General features: G+C 39.0%; 1 protein-coding gene across 1 annotated transcript in view; it reads right to left on the reverse strand.

The window, feature by feature from the left end:
* Window positions 1-22,679, reverse strand: part of LOC126263571 (Down syndrome cell adhesion molecule-like protein Dscam2) — a 371,182-nt gene that overhangs the window by 13,750 nt on the left and 334,753 nt on the right. Inside the window, exon 33 of the mRNA XM_049960663.1 lies at window positions 3,364-3,531. Within this exon, the coding sequence (XP_049816620.1) occupies window positions 3,364-3,531 (168 nt within the window). The remainder of the gene's footprint in view (window positions 1-3,363; window positions 3,532-22,679) is intronic.

A 22,679-nucleotide genomic window follows, 5' to 3' on the forward strand; every position in this document is an offset into this window, starting at 1 on the left:
CTCTTTTAGAAAACTGCCACACATCCGATTTCCATTTTGACATATCTAAAAAATATTTATTACAGATGTAATAATATTCTCAGATAAATCAATCGTGCGAGAATCTAGATAAACTACAATTTATCTACTGTTGTGTACGATATATAAAGTATATTAGAATACACCATGTGAATATCTGTCTTCTATCTTTTGTCAAATAACCACCTCATCTGTTTCACCATTGCCTCCTAAGAGAGCATGGCACATAAATGGAGCAAGCACACAAGCTGGAGTCACCAATTTACTCGTCTCTTAACTGGATGTGCTAAAGTCCCGTCAAATGAATGCCTTTTCTGTTTGCTCTGGCCTCTGCTCATCAGCTCCTACCTGAGTATGGGGGATAACCAGAGGGAGTATACTACTAGGGACTCCTGAGTTATTCATCAGTTCACCTGATCCACGGACAAGATGAAGCTGCCTATTACTCAGGAGAGGTGCACGTTGACACTTTGTGGTGAAACAGCAACACCACAGCATACAGACAAACAGTAGATGACATTCTCTCAAAACTAAGTAGATGACATTCTCTCAAAACTATTAAGATACTTTGGAGAACCACCCACAAAAAAACTGTTCCATCTGCTGTGCGAGATGTACGAGACACATGAAACACCCTCCGATGTCTAGAAAGAACATAATACTCCCAGTTCCAAAGAAGGCAGGATCTGGAAAGTGTAAATGTTGTTTCGTAATACTGATACAAATTATTTACAGAGGCATGGAAAGACTGGTAGAAACCAACTTTGGGCAAGATCAGTTTGGATTCTGGGGACATATAGGAACATGGGAGGCAATATTAACACTAATTATCTTAGAAGATAGTTTAGAAAAAGGCAAACCTAAATGTATAGCATTTATAGATTTATAGTAAGCTTTTGGCAATTTTAACTGAAATTTGCAGCCATGTTTAAGATTAAGTGGAATATACTGTTTACAATCCTGATGATAGCATGGATAAAACACAGGAAGCAAAGGATGGCCCACAACTTGTACAGAAACCAGACTGAAATGGAGGCAGTAGTTGAGAAGAGAGTGAGGCAGGGCTGTAGCCTACCCTGCACAGAAACCTGCCTTAGAACAGGGCATACACATATAACCAAATGGGAATACCAGCTTTGAATGCCTGCACTGTATGATCCAAAGCTATAAGGTTTGAAACAACACAGTAATTCTTTCAAACATAGCAAAGACTTATAAGAGCAGCTGGAGAGAATGGATAATATCTTGAAACGAGGTTGTAAGATGAACTTGGATAAAATTCAACAACAAGGGTAATGAAGCATAGTTGAATTATATTGAGTAATGCTGAATGTATCTGATACAAAATGAGACACTAAACGTAGTAATTGCTATTTGCGGGACAAAAGAACTGACTATGGCTGAAATAGAGAGATTATGAAATGCTAACTGGCAACAGCAAGAAATGCATTCGTGGGAGGGGGCATGTGGTGGTGTGTGTGTGCATTTGTCAGGGGCAGGGAATCAGCTAATACTTAGTATAAATGTATTTGCAGGTCTTTTCTGAAGATATTTGTGTGGAGTGTAGCCTTGTACAGAAATGAAACATGATGATAAGCTGTTCAGACAAGAAGAGAATAGAAGCTTAGGATGTTAAATGTTAAAGATTTTTTTAGTAAAATCTTTAAATAGCCAGATTCCAACATTTTCCAATTATTGATTACCAACGTCTGCTGGGCGGTTAACAAAATGAATGCAGTGTCTAATCATAAGACTGGGCGAAGACACAATGCCATCAATATGACACATGCTTGTGCATGAAAGAGACGACAGAAAAAGTTTTGCACATTACAAATCGATGAATAATCATGTAAGCAATATCTTTCTTATTCAAACATGTAAGAACGTCATGCATACTGTACAGTAATGTTGTAGCACTTAATATTGTGTGTTATGTGCCCAACACTGAGCAGTGAACTTACTTGCAGACATAACATAGTATCAGTCAACAACAGTAATGTGTGCCCAATTCAGAGCAACGAGCAGACTGACCTGCTCAGTGGTCTGATCTGGCACTCATGACTGTTGCTGATTGACACTACTCTATGATTGCAACTCTATTCACTGCTCTGTATTGGGCACATAACACTGTTATTAAGTGGTACAATGTTGCTACACTATGTGTGTGATTTGCATAAATGTTTGAATATGAAAGATACCATTTACATAATTTTTCATCAATTTATAACATGTCAAACTTTATCTGTGGTCACTTTCATGCACAAGCATGGGTTGTATTGATGACATTGTGTCCTCGCCCAGTGTTGTGATTGAGACACTGCACTCATTTCATTAACTGATCTGAAGATGGCTTATTGCTCAGCCAGAATTAGTAATCAATGATTGATAAAATATTGCAGTCTGGACTATTAAAGGATTTTATATAAAAAAATATTTAAGATTTAACAGTTTCACAGTCACTTGTTTCAACCATGATCATGTCAGAAAATAACAGAAGCTGTTGAAATGTGGTGTTACAAAAGACTGCTTAAGATAAAATGGGTAGATTGAGAAACTAATGAAGAGATACAGTATCATACTGTGGAGAAAAGGCCTTTATGGAACAACCTGACCAAAAGAAAGGATAGATTAATATGACACATCCTGAGGCATCAATGAATAGCTAATGTGGTAATGAAGGGATTTTTGTGTGTGTGTGTGTGTGTGTGTGTGTGTGTGTGTGTGTGTGTGTGTGAGGAGAGGGGGTTACACAGGTATTGTAAAGGAAGACAACAACTTGACTACAGTAAGCGGGTTCAAATAGATGTAGGTTGCAATACTTAAGCATAAATGAAGTGGATTGCACAGGATTGACCTAGTGTGGAGAGCTGCACCAAACCACTCTTCAGATTAAAGACCACAACACAATAACATAGCACACAGAGGGCATAACGATGCAATAAACCACAGTCCTGCAAGAAATCAGAAATTCTGATATCTTAGTGCATAAGTAATTTATTATTTATATTTTGAACTATGATGGAGCAATTAGACTGAGCTTTGCAGTTTTTCAAATGTTGTAACAAAACACTTTAACAGCACAGTAAACAACAAAAGAAATTCAGGGACTCCATTACTGGTAATCAAAGGTGATGTAAAGAAATCTTGTAGATGCTGTCTACAGTTTCCATGCACAATTATAAAATGATAATATTGAAACCTCTACTGTGCAAACAAACCTTGTTTTATTTTCCTGTACTCCTTAACCTTTGTACACTTAGCTCTAGCTATAGTACTGTATTAATAATGTTTAAAGAATTACAACTGTAGTGAAAAATGGAGTGTTTTGCGTACCGTGGATCTCACCTCTTGCCATTCTATGTCTGAAAGAAACAAGCTCCTGACTGGCTGCCACTTGGCCCCCAGGAAGTTCTCCTTCTGAGTCACTGCCCAATGTATCGTACTCTGAAATAGGCAGGTGCAGTGTTAAAATCTTCTTAACCTCCGAATCAGTGCTTCCAAGGTTGTCTGATTCTGAAACAATGTTGGTCTGGTATCAGAAATAATACTAGTCTCCTAAACTTGGGAACAGGTAATTTCCCAAATGCCTGTAACATTCTTTTGTTTGAGACTCTTTCTTCTGCTCATACGTATAGCATAATATTTATTTGTAAATATGAGTCACGGTGTACTCAAGGTGACATTCCGTTCTACCAATGGAAACTCCAGGTAGGAATATCAACAATGGAGGAAAAGATAGATTGCTACTTACTGTAAAGAAGATGCATTAAAAGCTGCGGACAGGCACAATTAAAAGACACTTACATAAAGTTTTCGGCCACAACCTTCATCAGCAAAAGAGAAACAAACACCATTCATACATACAATCAAGCACACCTCATGCCCAAGATGGTGGTCATTTGTGCATGACGTGTGCTTGCTTGTGTGTACTTATGGGGTGTGTTTCTTTTTTGCGGATGTAGGCTGTGGCTGAAAGCTTTATGTAAGTGTCTTTTAATTGCGCCTTTCTGCAACTTATTGTATCTTCTTTATGATAAGTAGCAATCTATCTTTTCCTATATAGTTGGCATCCTGTTCTCTCCAGCTGTCACTTACAATGAGGTAGTAACTTATCCAGCTTATAGAAAAACAAGCAGGTGGGAATTATCTAGAATAAGTTACACATCATTAAGGATTGAGCTTGTATGGCACATTATTAATTTTGATTTTCGATAGTCCAATAGTGGTTTTTTAGTACCTAAAAGAAGCACCATTTCTTTGAGCTATGGTATTTGCCACATTACCTCATTTGCTTCATAGCTGTTATTATAGGCTTTCTATTAGTCCAAATTAAAAGTACAGTTTTCTAGAAACTGGAGGTTCATTTCACCTTATGTACAGAGCTTTTACCTTTGTTTGGTTTCTTTATGTTCCATGAGCAGTAAAAAGTTTTCAACACTGTTATACTGTATGTGTTTGTGCCAGTTTTGTGAGAAATAGACTCTGATTCCAGAGTTGAATAAAACTACACAATTTTAATGTCCCATAAAATATGATATTTTGGCTTCACAAAATATCCCAGACATTTAACAGACATAATACAGAGAGATTCAGAATGAGTTGTTGCAACATGGAAATTTAAAAATACTTGATGAGCAGTTAATTTTCAAGTTATTGAAGAATAAAGGGACTCTCTGTAAGAGCTGTTATATAAATAACTTAAGGAATAAAGTTATTATGAGAATTAGTTATTTGTTTCATACGTCAGTTTCACAATATTATAATGATGTGGAATAGATCACTCTCCTTAAAGAAAGTCATTTTTATATGTGAGTGGATGGTGTTCATACATAGATGAGTGCATACAATGTATATGAATCTGTTCAATAGCATGGAATATTTTAACTGACAATAAGTGTGTTATTCTTTTACACTTCTACCCTTATTATGTTTCCTATAAAATTTTATTTTTGAAAAAGAAATTTCGTGTCAAGAAAAACAAACCTCAATTCGCTTTTAAAATAAACTTTTACATACTTGAGGCATTTTACGTCACTACAAAAGTGGTACATAATTACCATCACAGTGTAATTCATCAATTTTTGGACCAAGGGCAATTATAAAGAGTAGGCCTTATTTTTCTGTCCATAAATGTAAAAGTGGAAATTTAATTCAGTGGTTAAGATACTAGACTCATATTAAAAAGGAGAGACATTCAAATCACAAACCACATTTGGGTTTTCTATAGGCTTTCTTAAAATCACTTCAGGTGAATACTAGGAGGTTTCTTTGAAAAGGCTGCAGCCAATTCCCAACCCCATCCTTCCCAATCTACTCTTATGCTTCATATCTAATGACCTTTTCACTGACACAGCATGAAATCATTATCTTCCTACTTAAACCCTAATCTGTGAGGCTGCAATTAAATACAAGTTTGTTAAAAGACTTGTCTGCAAGATGAGCATGCCTGAACATAATTTATTATTATTAGTGTGTTGTTTTGCGCAATTAGAACTCTCTTTCTATTACTTGAGTTGCCCAATGATATTATTCAATAAGAGATTAAAAAATAAATACAGAAAATATGCTCAAGTTGCTATTATTGTCTCCAATACTTGCAATGACACAAAATGCCAAAGTTGCTGAACTTAATTATTTACAGCAGCTATGGTCTCACAATACTAGTCTCACTTTCGCAGTTTAAACAAATGAATCATGTACTCAGCCAGAGCTCTAACTCCCTATTTGCCTCTCATCATCTTTGCTCTCACCCCCTCTTGTTTCCATCTGAAATAAAGTAACTTACCATTTTGAAAAACATCTACCATATGTTATGCTGCAGTCTGCCTGGTAAAAGTGAGTATAATGCCCAGATGATAATGGAACCTCCTGGGTGGAATACATAAAATGGAGTCATTGAAGATAACTACTCATAATATGCTGAACTGTTAAATGATAGACGAACATAATACTTCTGTCAGTTACAAAAAGGGCTGGTTCTACTTGTAGCTTATACAAATATATGAGGAACAGTAGCAAATCCAAGCTACAGCTTCTGCCACCATTATCTGAATTATTTCCTTGAGACACAGATCATCTCTTGCTATACTGAATATGATAGAACACAATCATTTGCCATTTTCCTGGCCACATGTGATAAGTGGGCAGGCCACAAAAAATATTGGTTGGTGCTATTTTATCTACTGCTTATGATTCTGCAGTTCATGTCACATGCCACACATTTTATGTCTGAGGCTGTTGCATAAGGTATCGAAACCAATCATGTGTTAATAAAAATACTTTGCAATCGAGACATATTTTTATACTACTGACAATATTGCAATCTTTAGATTGCAGTGAAGAGGTAACCATTTCAAGTAATCAGAAAATGACAGATAAATATTATATTGGGAACCATGTTAAGCTGTTGAAAACATTTATGAATTGAGCTTAGCTGACTTATAATAATTACAGCAAATCTAGCATTTTTTTGGTTGCTTTTATCCATGGTCCAACCTTTGATAGGATGGGAAACACATTTGACTGATCTGTAGGAGGTTGTGGGTGGGTTAATGAGGCATGTATTTCACCTGGACTGTCCACAGTGGAATGATCACTGGGATTCAGGATTGTGAACATGGGTGACTTAGGGATGGACTTTGATATTGTATAGGCTGGATGGTGAGTGATTGAGTGATGAAATTCTGGAATTCTACTTTGAGTGATGAGAGAGAGAGAGAGAGAGAGAGAGAGGGGGGGGGGGGTGTTGAGCAGTGGTTGACAATGATAAGGCCTTGTTGGCCAAAAGCCCACTTTGTGACAGTCATTTCTTGTGCCTATATGTGATTCAGCATCTCCACTATATGGCAAGTAGCAACTACCCTTTTCATAATATTGTTACTTTCTTTCTTCCATTGTACAAACGTTCACACACTTACTTGTATTTCTCAACTCAGACTCTGAAGCACAAAACATTTAGAAACAAACAGGTAAATCAATTATTAGTTTCATGTGCACAACAAATGAGTTTCATTACAGGCAGTTAACTCTGAGTTCTGAATTAAATGCTCCAATCACATACTAGGTTTGATGAAGATGAACATCAATACGAAACTTTAGAGGTGAGGAATGAGCTATGGTGTACTTCAGTTAAGAGAATTATAACTTTTATAAACTGCCTTGCATGTTATTCAAACTATTGCTAATAATAGCATTCGTCAGTTACATTAACCAGCTTTACACCATTTCTACTTAAAACAGCTGAAAATAAATATGTTTCCCAATAACAGATAACAACTAGCTTGGAAAAAGGTAATCTCTTTTTCTTACCAAATTACATTGTAACTGGTCCACCATAAAATCACTAAGCAGATCATTTTCTTGTGCTGCTCTGACAGCTGTTTTGTTTGCACACAGTCACTCACTGATTAGTCTGGTGTTGCAATAGAAGACAACAAAAGGAAAGCTGAAGTTATAAACTTTGCATTTAAGGGATCATTCACGGAGGAGTATTAATCAGATATGCTGTCATTTCACTGTCACATAGACTCCCCTATGGAGGACACAGTAATAGGTATACCTTTTATAGAGAAGTCGGAGGGTAAAAGAATTGACCACAAAATTACAGACCAATATCTTTAACATCGGTTTGCAGCAGAAATCTTGAACAAGTTCGAATATACAAGGCATGTTCAGAAAGTTAGTGTACTAGATTTTCATATTTTTTTAGGAAAAGTGTATGTGAAAAACATACAGGATATTGTTGACACACTTGTTGACTATTTTTCCACGTAATCACCATCCTGATCAATGCATGTGGTGAGCCATTGCACAAACTTCCTTATGCCCTTCTCGAAGGACTCTTCTGCCAGCTTCTTACGCCACTTCAGAACCTCTTTCTCTACCTGCTTGTCAGCTGAATATTTAATTCCACTTATGCATGCCTTCTGGGAGGTGAAAATGTGATAACCCGATAACCTAAACGTTCAAGGTCAGGGGAACAATAGCAGACAAGGGGAGGGGGGTGGGGGATGTTTGAAATATCCCAACCAAATGACTCCAAAAGCACCCCAATGGCTAAGGCCATGTGAGGACAAGCATTACTGTGCAAAAAACACACTCCTCTTGTCAGAATCTACCGCCCCCTCCCTGTTTTGAATGCTCCGTTTGAGATTTTTTAGTGTATCACAATATTGTTGTGCAACCCTTTGAGACATAAATTTGACCAAAATGGTGCCACTTGGGTCCCTAAACACTGAAGCCATGATATTTTGGCTCAAAATGATAGTTTTGAATCTCTGGCAGATGGGGAATTGGTGTGACGCCACTGTGATAACTGTCTTTTTGTCCCAGGTGTGAGTGACCCATGTTTTGTCTCCAGTCACAAAAGAGCTCAGACATCCTCACCATCCAATCAAGTCACTCAGGAAACTTGCAGGCACTCCTTACCCGATTTTTCTTGTGCTGTTATGTCAGCTGTTTTGGGACCCATCTTGCACACAGTTTCTGGTATACCAGTATATCTGTTAGCGTCCCATATAGAAAAGTTCTGGAGAGTTGTGGAAACAACACAGAAATTTCATCCACTGTCAACAGGCGGTCTTCACAAACAGTTTCCTAAAGCTTTTGCACCAACCTATCAGTCAAAATGGAAGGTCTTCCACTCCTCTGCTCATCATGAACATTTGTTTTACCTCCACTAAACTCCCTGCACCACTTAAACATACTTATTCTGTTCATGACACCTTCATCATAAACCGTTTTGATCTGCAAAAAAATTTTAGTAGGTGTTGTACCTACTGCAAGTAATATTCTAATGTATTGTTAGTGGATAACTCCTTGAAACAGTAACATTCATTAAATATCCATGCATAACTCTGCAAAATGATAAGAACTGCAATGAGCATGTAAGGGCATTAGAAGGAAAGGTGAATGGTCGACTTTGGTTTATTGGGAGAATTCTAGGAAAGTGTATATAGAACACACTTGAGTGATCCAGTCTTGAGTACTGCTTGCTTGTTTGGGATGCCCACCAGATCAGTTTAAAGGAAGACATCAACAAAATTCAGAGATGTGCTGCTAGATTTGTTTGTTACAGGTAGGTTTGATCAACATACCAGTATTATGGATGTGCTTCATGAATTCAAATGGGAATCCCTGGAAGGAAGACAATATTCTTTCTGCTAAACACTACTGAGAAAATTTAGAGAACTGATGTCTGGAGCTCCACTGCAGAATGATTATACAGTTGCAAACATACTTTTAACGTAAGTACCACAAAGACAAAATGAGAGAAATTAGGGCTCATAGAGAGATGTATAAACAGTCATTTTTCCCTCACTCCATTTGTGACATCAGAGACCTCTCAATCACAACCAGGTGTGACCTGAAATCATACCTGATGGCTTCCCACTCCATGATGCCAGGAGTAACAATGCTGTACACCTTCAAAGCACTGGAAAAATGGGATCTCTCCACAGGTCACCAACATACTTGCCAACAATGCTCATCTAGGGTACTGCAGAGCCACGATTTATCGCAGAACAGAATGTAATGCCTTTCATCAGCAGTCTATGATTTTTAGTCACTGCAGGGTTCCAAACACAACCACTTGTGTTGTGGTGTTAAAAGCAGCCTAGGCATGGGAAGGTAATTTCCTAGTATGGCTGCTGCTGGTTTCCTATAAATGGTGTGAGATGACACAATGTAGCATGTAGTCCACTATTTAGACATAGATGTGAAGTGGTCACACTGCGCTTGGTGCACATGGCAGTCCTCCCTTGTGATGGTCAGATGTGGTTAACTGGAACCTTGATGACAAATGTACCTGCTCTCATGTTCCCATGCAGTCAAACATCAAACCACCGTTTTGCACAAATGCCCCAAAAATCTGGATAGTGCATGACTCGACCAGTTGGCCAAATGGAGACCCACAATGAGACCTCTTTATAATTCTGTCAGGTGCTCATAACTCTGTCTTACATGGTTATGTGGCATATCCCTGCCCTCCACAGCTATCGCTTATCACCTGACCCCTTATTTACTCTACTGGCCTGGTAACAACACTAAACCCAAACAACACTAAGGCACTCTGGTGGCCTTTCTAACTGTAACAGAGAATACAATTCTAATCATTTACATTCCTGCTGATGGTGTGTATGTGTACAAAGCTACATTGGCATCTGAGAGCTTCACATTTTTCATCAGGCACTGTATATTCAGTTTGTGATGTAAGACATAGCTCCATTAAGAACAGTAGACAATAAGCGAAGGCATCAAGTAAAACAAAATATTAAAAATGTCTGGCCTTGCTGTCAATAATAGGGTTCAGTAGACAGCTTGTGAATGTACCAACAACTTCTGGCTTAATTTATGCAAAAGCATGCACAATGCTGCAGACCCTGGGTCCACACGAAGAATTTAGGAGGAGATTGAGAAGGCTCTCTCAACCTGCAACACTGCTCCTTGTCATTCAAGGCAGGTGAGGTAATCTCAGTCAACCAGGGAGCAGAGAGTCATGTTAGCAAACAGAAAGTTAGCAAATGGAACCATGATGCCTTCTCCCTAATGTCAGTTATTGAAGAGAGGTAGACCATTATCCTGTACTGAACTCAACAAAGTCATAGACTTCCTAGCAAGATTTGGGTTTTAGTTGAAGATGGCATCTGTACTGAAATTGTAAACAGTGGAAAATCTACATTATTTCAACATCTGCATGTACTCATTGGCCTCTTGGGAAGATAGTTATATTCCACAGAATTCTGACTCTTAACTTACAGCAGAAAAATCAAAGCAATTGGAAAAAATACTGAAAAATGTTTCTCCTAAGTATCTAGAATGATCATTGCATGGGTCATTCTGATGCACTTGCCTCCTAAATTTATCTACAAACACAATGTGATTTTGCAGCGGTTGATCAGCTGTAGATATGGAATATTGGAAACTACCATGTTAATCAGTCTTCTACAAGCTTATGGTTTCCTCTCACTCCTAAATTACACTTTCCACTTAGAGTCCCCATCATTATCACTTCATTCTGTAATAACATGCAGCTATTATAATTTTCAAAAGCTAATTGTCACATGTCTTCCTCATGCCAAACAAGGCTATGTACTGGCTACTACACTTTTTGTGTGTATCTCACCTTGCTCATGAAGGGTGTATTTGGAGACTGCAATGAGTGTGTGTAATTGTTCAAAAGGTTTGATGGGAAAACTCTCAATGTTGCTCGCCTTGAAGAAAAAAATCAGGTGGACTGCGCATATATGAGGTTCTGTTTGCCAATGCTGTTGATTTGGCAGTCTTTTCTAAATTACAACTCTTAGTATATCATCAGCCAGCTATCAGATGGCAGCAAAAAATTTGGTCTTACAATCAGTTCACAGAAAATCAGCATTATGGTGTAAAAAACATACACTTTTCTAACTACTATTGTGAGTAGCTTCAAATACTTAGGTGGACAATCCCAGGAAAAATGTTTGGGAGAAGTGCTAGTAGAAAAATCAAGCTTTGATTATGGTGCACCAGTGTAATCTATGAACTTTGATATTGAAGCAAAACTTGGACAATGCCCACAAGGCAATTGCATAGGCTTTGTAGCTTTGATGTTCACTGTTTCAGCAGGATTTTCAATATCTTATGGTGGCAGAAGCTTCCATACACCAATGTTCCACAGTGAACAGTTATCTAGCTAGAGTGTTGGTAGTTTGAACACTCATCAATAGCTCTGATGGTTGAGCCATATCACACAAGGCGTTTATTGGAATGTATGGTGTGAAACGTGTTAAAGCAAACACCCTGTATGGATTATGGTCTGGGGGATGTTTTTGTGGCATTCCCTGCAGGAATCAACTTTCTGGAAGACAGAATGGATCAACACAAGCACACATCTATCCTTGGGGACCATGTTTTTTTCTCGGCACGATGGCATCTATCAGCAGGACAATGCAATGTGTCCTACAGCTCATGCTTTACATGCATGATTTAAAGAGCACCAGCATGAGTTTACCATTCTCCCTAGCCACCAAACTCCCTGGATTTATGCCCACTCAAGAAAACATTGGGCCTCTGCGATTGGGCTGTTTATGCCACGGATACTCCAATGAGCCAGTCAAGTCAGCATGGCTCCACACCCTTGTTGGTTCCTTCCAGGACTTCAATGACACTCCTGCATATCTCACAGTGGTCTGCATGGCAAAAAGTGGTTGTTCATGCTTTTGACAGGTGGTCACATTAATGTGACTGGACAGTGAATAACTGCTGTTATGGTAGACACAAATGAGAACAATGTTTAATAATAGTTAACAATTTTAATAACACTGCTGCTCTAGTGGCACAAATACATACAAATAAAAACTCATGATATACGCAATCAGTCAAAAGTTTTCAGTTACCCATTATAAAAAGTACATACTTCATTTTAAGGTACAAACATATTGTCAAAACTAAATAGACCAACAAAATAAATATTTTCTCTCCCTGTCATTAAGTACAATACAATATGGTTCAGATTTTAGCCTCTCCAGAGTATTCATTCCTTACCGCAGAACAGCTGCACAGAGTCTTGGCATTCTCGAGATACGATTTTGTACTGCTTTTCGGCAATATTGCAGTCCAAACATCGATAAATTATTACATAGATCTTCAACATTAGGCGACCTCAGTTTTCTGACCTCCGTGTCACATTCAGCCCATAGTGGGATTGTGACTGACTTGGCCAAATTATATCTTCAGATCCCCACATTCCTCTTTTCTATTGACATACCCTCTGCACAAATTAAAAGCATGTTTGTGATCATTGTTCTGCTGCAGAACAAACCGAAACCAGTAAGTCTCTTGCTGGATGGAACTGCATTGTTGATCAGCATTCTGTGGTAACCTTCTTTCTTTAATGTTCCATTAATTATCACTAAGTCACAGAGTTTATCACCTGTCATCCTCACACCATGATGGACCCTCCACCATCTTTCACTCTTGGTGTCACAAACTTACTTTTCATATGTTCTCCATGAAGTCAATGAACAAACATTCAGTGATGGTTTCTACATACTTCAAACTCAGATTCACCCATGAATAACACCATGGGTCATAGCTGCATGCTCTAGTTTCTATGCTGCTGTGCCCACTGCAGTATTTCATTTTATTTTATTTGTGTAATAAAGATTTTTTGGCTGCTATGCACCCCTAAAACATTATTCACGAAGACGGCATTGCACTGTCGAGACAGAGATGGGAACTGCTCGCACACTATTTACTTTCTCATGAATTTCAGTTGCAGTAAGAGTCTTCTAACATTTACTCCATACACATATGAAATGATGTTCCTTGAATAATGTTATTTGGGATCTTCCAGATAACAAAACACTTGCACTACTTGAACCACTGCAATGTGTACACCACTGTAGATTCAGCTATGCCAACTTCCATTACTGTAGTCTTACTAGAATAGTCTTCCTGCTGCAGTGCAGCAATTACAGCATATTTTTCAATTCCAGTATCCTGCTTCCATGCCATTAGGAGGTAATATGGTATGAACTAGATAAAGTATACAAACACACTGCTAGATGCACACAGTGTATTGTAAACTAATGTGAACTGGTTACTATATAGGCAGTTGAAGGAATGAAGCCTATTGGACATGAACAATCTTACTTAAAGGAACATCAGTGTTGATGTGGGTATTCTTTAGCATCCCTCTATGTGAAAAACCAGTCAAATTCCCAAAAGAGGTGCTTAGTCTTTACATGTTTATACTTGTTTTATTATCGGAACAGTGTGATAATAGTATATTCAAAATGAATAATACATAAATCCATAGTTGTTCTAGGTGACTGAAAACTTTTGACCAGAAGTGTGTTGCTTAGAACACTGCTACACTTGGGTTGATATAATGCTGTCCAGTCTAACAGCAGACAGCAGTTAAAAGAAAAACTGATAACAGTCACTACTGCTCAGATGATCAAATCTATTGATATGTGCTAGGAACACAGTGCCTCATTATAATCTACTGTCACAGAGTTTAACATTGTTATCATATACAGGGTGTATACATGGACAAGAAAAAAAAATTCCCAGATTTCTCCCGGATTTCCCGGTTAAAATTACACTTTCTCCTGGGTGAAGATACACTTTTTCCGTGTTAAGTGACAGTATACTTTTCCTTGGAACTGTAAAACTTATCAGTCCTTTGAATGGTTATGGTTTTATACACTGGTGTAGTACTTCTCGGCTCTTTAGAAAACCAAACTCAGTAAAAAAAAAAAAAGGTTTTGGAAAGTTCTTCGATGTGCAGCCACATATACGCTGCATATTTTCGTATCAGGAAAGTCTAAATTTAAATTCTACCAAGATTGCAATACGATTTGTAGCCAGTCATAGCTCATGTCACGTGATCTCGCCAGCCTATGACAGAGGATATTCAAGCATAGGACACGTGATGTAGTCACCCAATAGCGTTATAACTGTTAAGTAGGGCGTGCACACAAATAGGAAAAGTTAATGATTTAAATTATTATATATACTGTTACTACAAGAAAAGCAGAGCTTTCACATATTATCTTGGTCTCGAAGATTAATAAGCTGCAAGAGAAGCTAAGCTTTCACATATAATGTTGATCTTTTTTGCATGTGTTACTCTTTAAGTTATACACCACAAATGTGACAGTAAAATTTTTAATGAAGACATAAATGTCTTGATCTTCGGGGCTCGAAATTTTTCTAAATGTTTGTACTCAAAGACTTGATTTTTAAATGAGAGTCAAACGCTCTGTGATTTAAGAAATTCATCGTACATTCTCCCACATAGTTCATCTTACATAAAAGGAAATTTACTTTGAAAATAACGCTTTTCAAATAACTATTCGCAATATTTTCCCGCAACCTGTTAGAAATAGGTTCGTTTGAGTAGTTGCCAGAATGCGCCAGATAACAGCCATCACCGCGCCTGCGCAGCTACTAGGATGCTGGAAGCGCGTATGTTCTTAAGTGTAAGACATTAAAAGATCTTACATTATGTCATAAAAGAAACAAATCATCAGAGGATACTCAAAGAGCATCGGAATTTTTGTGCACCATACTAAAATGGGTAATTCGGCTTAAAGTGCACATTCGTATGTGCAGATTCGGATGTAAATATTCTTGGAGTACCAGTACTGTATTATCTAATGTTTGGTTCTTCATTATGGCATAATGTCATACGTGCTAAAAGATGAAAACATGTATTTTTGAAATGCAGAGAACAGTTGAAACTAGCCAATAGTGTGGAATGAAACACTTTGTTTCTAATAAATTGACTGCCTCATCGGAAAAGATTAATAAAAGCCAAATTTCTTTAGCAAATCGACAAAAATAACTTAATTGTTCTGCAAGGCGATTGATACTTGGGTGTCAGAAAGGTGGAAATAAAATAAAAACTGAAACTAATAACATATTTTAGCCTTCCGTACTCATGTCAGTGTATTTTAATTCAGTTGATAGCACCCAGCCACAGAAATCCATTTTATTTTCACTTGGCGTGAGAGCAATAAACGAAGAGGAAACAGCAAAATCACTAAAAGTAAATGCCGGTCATGTGGAGTTTAACCACTTTCCAACTCTTAACTCAGACTGCTCTATGCATCAGAAAAAAAAACCTCGCAATCAATATTGGATGGGATAATTTGTAACCGGGAGAACAAGAACTCTTCAGAAAATTTGCATTCTTTATTGCCTATAGCTAATAACTTGCTTTTTTGTGTGACATAAAATTAAATTTAAGATACATGAAACCAGTAGAAGAGACAAGCAAGGCAGTACACATTTCTTCAGTCCGTAAGTCCTAGCATTTTTTCAATCCAACCTTGTTACAGCTTTACATGGCGTGCTTTCCTTTCTGGGAAAGAATCCATTACCTCATCAAAGGTCGTCAAATGTTTTGCTACATGAAAAACAGAAATGTCTAATACTGAAAAAGCTGTTAATACAAACAGTACCCAAATCTTGTGTAGTTCCTCAATCTGATTATGTGTATTTTGTCACTGTCTGCTAGATAAAACGAAATAGGCCTGTCTAATATTGCAGCTACTGTAACACAAACCAAATAAACTAGACTGTTTTGGAAGAAATGGTCATTTTTATAACACGAGAAAATATAATTCACAAAGTACCAATATCAAATGCCTATTAGGCCTACTAAAAGCAAAAAGTTTTATGTTCAGAAATAGTTTCACATTTCATTCATACGCTCCAGCTTCTCAAGCATGAGATCGAAAAGTAGTAGTATGAAATTTTCATATAAATTTGGAATCATGTTATTCTTCCATAATTTGTGCGATGTCCCCATTTCTTCTCTTTCCTCGTTCTACCAAACAATCTTGTCATCACTAATTCTGTAACTTATTCTCCAGTTAACTTCGCTAGCCCTGCCACAATCAACGGTTTAGTTATCCCGCATTTATTCTCCGGTCAGGCGTTATTACGTGTTCATACAACGCGTTTTCCGTGCTACTCAGGTGACTGCTACCGGGGACAGTAAAACTGATCCTTATTAGTGTAGCGGTCTGGCCAAAAATTTTGTATCAAAATTTCATTTTCTTGGATACACCAAGAAGAAAATACGTAATTTTTCTTACCCATGATTCCTGTTAGTCGTTTATTTCCACTCTGGTAGTCTCAATCTAAGGATTTCGCTGGTAATTATAATAACGCTATCATTCATAACCACAAAAACAAACAACGATTGCCATTCACCCGTTCGGCTTTATTCCGCTCAGCTCTTATGGCCCCGTCCCCTTCTGTCTGCAGGAAAATTTATTTGTAGATGCGACGGGATTCCCCTGGTAGATACATGACATACACTATACACACATTCAAAATTCAACTTATGATTCATTCAGAAATAAACTTAGAATATGTTCTAAAATGTTCAAAAACTAACAGGGATGCGTTTCAAAATCATATGAATAATCAACAGACCAACGTGCGCTGGATACTAGGCGCTTTGTGAAACAAGGTTTTTTTTCCTCAAGAATATGAATTTGGCGGCCCCTTCCCATTCCCCTGAAATTGCCGCCCGGGGTAGTTACCCCAGTTTGCCCCCAGTGAATCTGGCAACTTGCACACGCCAGTAAAATTTTTACGGGTAGCATTTTGCTGCAGCAGCAGCTGCTGCTGCTGCTTATAGAGCTAACAGTCACACTTCTGTAGCCTGTAGCCATCTTTTTTTTTTCTCTTTATTGTGATTTTAATACCAATATAACAGGTAGGCTGGCAGCAGCACAATACGCCGCTCTTCAGCCAAAGATAGTACAATGATAAAACAGAGAAGACACAGGGGTTGGAACAAAACGGCGGGAGAAAAAACAGTAGACACATAAACATAAAAAACATGAGGCCGTTCACACTCGAAGACAATGCACACTACAAACTGTTGACACGAGGCACAAACACTGAAGATGTCGATGGCACTGGTGAATGATGGAGTGTGATGGTGAACACTGAACACTAAACATGACGGCACACACGAAACACTGATGGCGGTGATCTCCGGCGCGCGAATGTCCACTTAGCGTGTGCGAGTCCGGGGACCTGCCAAGAGGGGAACAGGGGTGAGGTGGGGGAGAGGGGAGAAAAAGGATGCCAATGGCTGAGGAGACGGGGGCAGGAGGAGAGGGACAGGGGAGGGGAGGCCTGGGGGAGGAGGGGGGAGAAAAGGAGGAGGAAGGGAAAAGGGAGAGAAGGGAGGGAGGGTGCCCAGAGGAGCAAGCACAGGAGGAGGGCAGGAGGATCAAAGCTGGTAGGAGGGATAGATGGAGGGGAGGAGGGCATCATCAGGGAGGGGGAGCTGGCGGAAGCCACCTTGGGAGAGGGTAAGGAGGGTGGAGAGATGGAGACCGTGTGGAACGTGCGAATACAGGCACAGCAGCAGGTGGGGTTGGGAGAGGATCGGGGAGACGAGCGGGTGAGGAGGATCGAGTTTGTGGGAGGTGTACAGGATCCGTATCCTTTCAAGGAAAAGGAGGAGGTGGGTGAAGGGGATGAGATCGTACAAGATCCGCGTGGGGGAGGGGAGACGGATGCGATAGGCGAGGCGGAGAGCATGACGTTCAAGGATTTGGAGGGATTTATAAAAGGTAGGGGGGGCGGAGATCCAAGCCGGATGAGCATAACAAAGGATAGGGCGGATGAGGGACTTATAGGTGTGGAGGATGGTGGAGGGGTCCAGACCCCACGTACGGCCGGAGAGGAGCTTGAGGAGACTGAGTCGGGAGCGTGCCTTGGCTTGGATTGTCCGGAGGTGGGGAGTCCAGGAGAGGCGACAGTCGAGGGTGACACCAAGGTACTTAAGGGTGGGAGTGAGGGCGATAGGACGGCCATAGATGGTGAGATAGAAATCAAGGAGGCGGAAGGAAGGGGTGGTTTTGCCTACAATGATCGCCTGGGTTTTGGAGGGGGCCTGTAGCCAGAAGCGGGGGAAGGTACTACACATGCGCAACTCAACTGCGCATGCGCATGAGCCCGCCCTGCTCAAACGAATCTGAAGTAAACACGAGGCCAACGTGTCTTTCTCGTTGGCCTCGAGTAAACAGTTGTGACGTCACGCTCATTGGAGACGGAGGCAATTTGTTGTTATGAAGCACTGAACAGTCTTCCTAAGGCCTTTAACACATTTTGCTGTTGGCAGATGCTTGTATAAGCACTGTGATTAGTTATTCTATATAGCGCATTTCCTTTGCAACTTAAGTTTTTTTCCCGTTCATGTTTTATTGCTGCAGTATTATTCTGCAGTAGTGTGATACACAATACCCTTTGTAAGAATATTGTTTCTTACCAGTCAAAATTACAAAAATTTAACTGAAAGCTAAAACAAAAAAACAAAAAAATTCCGGAATTCCAAAAAATTCCCGGGTTTATCCCGGATGAAAAAAATCCTGGGTTTTTCCCGGATCTCCCGGTTGTCCCGGGTCGTAGACACCCTGGTATATAACTTGGAACCGTAAATTGGTCAAATATTGGACAGATTTGTGAAGGTCTCTTTTTGATTAAAAAAGTAAATATCAGCTTGTGTACTAAGCATACCCTGAATAGACTGATGCACCATGTAAACCACAAAGAAGATCCCTTGTGAAGGTCTGGTATCTACCAACTTAACTGTGACAGATGTCAGAAATTTATATACGTCAGATGGGACGTAATTTCAACATCAGATTTACAGAGCACACTAAATTGGTTGAAAACAAAAATTTCATAGTGGCAACTTGTTTGATTCAGACTGACAAGATTATTTCAGAGGTGGGCAAAGTCCTACAATGACTACATACAAGCAAGAAAGGAAGAGTTGAAGATGTACTCACAGAAATGGAAATACACACACATACTGAAAAAAGAGGACAATATATTGAACAAATAGACATAATGATATAGCATAAGGTTTTTATAGAATTTGTTACACTTATTCATAAAATAAGTGTGACAAATAAGAGCTAGGTATTTTTCTGTTACTTGTGTGTTGTTATATGTTAGTTTACAACTTCTATAAGCTAGTGAAAGTTTTTAAATGTTATTGTTTGTAAATGGTTTTGAAGTTTTTGCTTCAGTTTTATAGACTGACTTACTTGCTATGTGCAATGACATAAGCCTGTACAGATTTGTGTTTACAAGGTTCAAGTCTTATATGATGATAATGTTATAATTGGTGACAAAAGATATAATTGACACCTTGTTCCCAGCACACATTGATAAGTTTGATATGCTGGTCAGTGACAACTATTGTCAGTATAACTTTGCATTGCTGCTGGCTGTATACTGAAATTATCAGATCAACATGTGTAGAACAATGTACTGGGTAATATAGCATGAGTTTTTGTGTTTATGTATGTATGCCACTATGGTATTAAAACCAAAACTAAACTTAACTCCTCCTGCACAGTCCATGAAGGCCCAAAGGTACCAACTGGCCACCGTGTCATCCTCAGCCCAAAGGTGTCACTGGATGCAGATATGGAGGGGCATGTGGTCAGCACACTGCTCTCCCGGTTGTATGTCAGTTTCCGAGACCAGAGCCACTACTTCTCAATCAAGTGGCTCCTCAGTTTGCCTCACAAGGGGCTGAGTGCACCCCGCTTGCCAACAGCGCTTGGCAGACCGGATGGTCACCCATCCAAGTGCTAGCCCAGCCCGAAAGCGCTTCACTTCAGTGATCTGACGGGAACCAGTGTTACCACTGCGGCGAGGCCATTGGCACCACTATGGTAGTAGTGATGAGTATGGAATGTTGTTCTCATTTGATTGTACTATGACAGCAATTAAGTTGACAGACCATAAAAACAATTTTGAAGCAGATTGAAATCATGTAATGCAGGCTTTCATGTCTGGCATTTGCATCCTTTATGATTTTAGTTATATGAGCATTGGCCATAGCCTAAGGAATGTTTCTGTGTCTCCTAATGGCACAGACATCCTCACGAAGCTGTCTCCAGCATTAGGAGCAAAACATAAATTCCTTCTATACTGAGCAAGGTGGCAAAAAGGGCAAGGAACTGATTTTGTACTAAAGTGGAAGAAGGAACATTTGAGTTTGCCATCTCATTGACAAAGAGGTCATTAAAGATGGAGCACAAAATCATACTCAGGAAGGATAGTGAAGGAAAGTGGTCATGCCCCTTTCAAAGAGACCATCCTGACTAGCCTTAAGTGATTTAAGGGAACCATGAAATTCTAAATGTTGACTTCCAGACAGGAGTTTAGCTGGCAGTGTCTTAACCACTGTGCCACCTGGCTCGGTCATATCTGAGAGGAGTTGGGTACAGATTCCATTCTGATGTAGGGTTTCATTGGTTCATTAACTCGTTTAAGGAAAGTGATGAGCTAGTTCCCTTGCAAGAGGCTAGTAAAACTCCTTTGCCATTATTTCTAATCTGAACTTGTGCTCCCTCTCTAATGACTTTAATGTCTAAGATATTATAAACCTTAATGTTCCTTCCTTTTAACTTCTACTCCATGTAGAAATTTAGGAGCAACTAATATCATTCTCTCTTTTTGTGATGATGATGTTTGCAGATATGTTTGCTAATACATTTGTCGACTGAAGTCTGGTTAAAATTCCTTTTTGTTTGACATTTCCACATGTCGGAGCTAGTTTTCTATAGTCAGAGCACTAAATGTCGTGCCCGAATTGTTCATCTTTGCCATACTGCCACAACAAATGGTCAGCTCACTTTCATAGTTTGGCTAGTGCTGTCCACAAAATGTGTGTCTTTCATTACCACCAGTGTGTGTGTGTGTGTGTGTGTGTGTGTGTGTGTGTTTGGTGTGGTTACAACTGGTGAAATATTAAATATAAGGAGGAGAACCAGTATTTGTGATTGAAACACATCAAAAAAGAAAGCCAGACAAGGAATTGTGTTTATAGACCAACTGCAACAATTTGTGTGCATGTGCAGAAATACTTTGAGAGGGAGGACCTCTCATACCAGTTTCCAAAGTAGCCCTGCAAACCACCGCCACATTTATGATTAGTGAAATGACCACATTTTGTATTGGTAAAGAAAAAACATAAGAATGAAGTGAAACAGGGCACTCTTGTCTTCATATGCAGGGCAAGAACAGAAGTATTCAGAAATATGTAAAAAATCTGGATTCTTTCCACAAGATGAGGGCAGCTAATCATCATTTTGACCGGTTTGGCAAGGCCATAAAATATTGATGGAATGAGAAGACATGGTGATGCAAACTTTTGCATTAAGTGAAAGGATATGTTGCTTGTAAAAATAAAAAGTTTACTGTGAGTGAAGTTGGGAAACTAAGTATCCAGGGTCTTTAAAGTCAACGAAATGAACAGGATGACTGCTGTGATGCATATGAAGAGAGTAATACACAAAGTGCGGAATAAAGGTGCTCTTCTCAAATAGTTGGAGAAATGTAGAAAAAAACATTTCCTTACTTTTATTCTTTCTACATGCTGTGCCTGTGTCACCTATAACCTGCAACCATGTGCCAACTAGGACTGCTCATTAGTTGGTAACACATCAGCATGTGTAGCCAGTGTGTGGATAGTTTCAGGTACTAATGAAGTTTATTTTTCGTGTTGAAACTGAAATTTTTCTCTCTTGAAGTTGCTCACAGAGGTTAGTGAGTGTGGTTAATAGTTTTGATGCAGGTTGTTAACCACTGTTTTCTCAAGTACATTGCACATTATGAAGCTGTGGTTACATTAGCAAACAAGTTTAGATTCAGGCTTACAAAACACATCCTGCAGGTCAGTCACTGGTAACTTAAAAGCAACTGTCAACATGGCATTTCATGTTTCATCATATCTCATGGTGGCTGCAGCCAACATTTCTCTGCATTACACGTAGTGCTTAATTTCTAAAACTGTAGGTGCGGGGACACACTTCTTCAGCCATACCAGCCCCCCCAATGGACACATCCCCCCCCCCTCCCTCCCAGCCATAGAAATCACAAGTTTCTATTTGTGAAAACTTTTACAAAATCTGTTCTGAAATTCATGTTCTTAAAACATAATTTCTTATAATTACAACAATAAAACTGCAACAGGTGCTAGTGTCTGTCCCCATACCAGTGTCACTTTTCTCCCTAGTTCTGCTTGATATATATCAGCACATGCCAGTAGTTTTTGTGATTATGATGTCAGGTTTTCAACTGCTGCCAGCCACAACATTCAAACAGTTGCACTGTAGCTGGTCAGT

This window comes from Schistocerca nitens, chromosome 6 (assembly GCF_023898315.1).
Source record: "Schistocerca nitens isolate TAMUIC-IGC-003100 chromosome 6, iqSchNite1.1, whole genome shotgun sequence".
Lineage (NCBI taxonomy): Eukaryota > Metazoa > Arthropoda > Insecta > Orthoptera > Acrididae > Schistocerca > Schistocerca nitens.